Source organism: Poecilia latipinna, unplaced genomic scaffold (assembly GCF_001443285.1).
Source record: "Poecilia latipinna isolate Pla-1442-1.1 unplaced genomic scaffold, P_latipinna-1.0 Scaffold427, whole genome shotgun sequence".
Taxonomy (NCBI): Eukaryota; Metazoa; Chordata; class Actinopteri; order Cyprinodontiformes; family Poeciliidae; genus Poecilia; species Poecilia latipinna.
The window spans coordinates 364,531-365,172 of NW_015113043.1; the positions used below are offsets into that span (position 1 = coordinate 364,531).

The window sequence follows — 642 nt, forward strand, 5'->3', positions numbered from 1 at the left end:
ACCGCTGTGGATAATAAATGATGTCATTTAATTCACTTTGTGATTGGTCTGCTGAATCCTTTAAAGGTTCAGTTTATTTTTCATGCCGCCCTGGATCAGAACCAGTTCAGGCTCTGACAGCTGTTCTGTTTGTGTGTCTGCAGTAGGCCTGGATGCTGCAGGTAAAACCACACTGCTGTACAAACTGAAGCTGGCTGAAGTGGTCACCACCATCCCGACCATTGGTGGGTGGTTCTGACCTCTGACCTCTTTCTTTCTGACCTTGGAGTTAAAGAGCCGCAGCGTTTTAAAGCCATACACTTTCTTTTTCCTGTTCAGGTTTCAACGTGGAGACGGTGGAGTATAAAAACATCAGTTTCACCGTTTGGGACGTCGGTGGTCAGACCGTCATCAGACCGCTGTGGAGACATTACTACACCAACACGCAGGTAGAAATACTGCAGAATTCATTAACCTTTGATGGGAAAAGTTTTTGACCTCCCTTATCTTTTTTCTTTGCTTTTCTAATTTTACGTGATGTGTTGCTTTTTGAGACGCTTTAGCCTACTTCCTGCTGCCAAACAGGTTCTGCTGATTCCCCAGATTAGGTAGTATAGTGGATTGGTGTAAAATATGGCAAAATAGAGGCAAGTAGAGGCAAAC

At 44.2% G+C, this 642-nt stretch overlaps 1 protein-coding gene across 1 annotated transcript in view; it reads left to right on the forward strand.

The window, feature by feature from the left end:
- LOC106950894 (ADP-ribosylation factor 1-like) overlaps positions 1-642 on the forward strand; it is a 7,705-nt gene that overhangs the window by 4,050 nt on the left and 3,013 nt on the right. The window contains exons 2-3 of the mRNA XM_015038059.1: positions 144-224; positions 319-428. Of these exons, the coding sequence (XP_014893545.1) occupies positions 144-224; positions 319-428 (191 nt within the window). The remainder of the gene's footprint in view (positions 1-143; positions 225-318; positions 429-642) is intronic.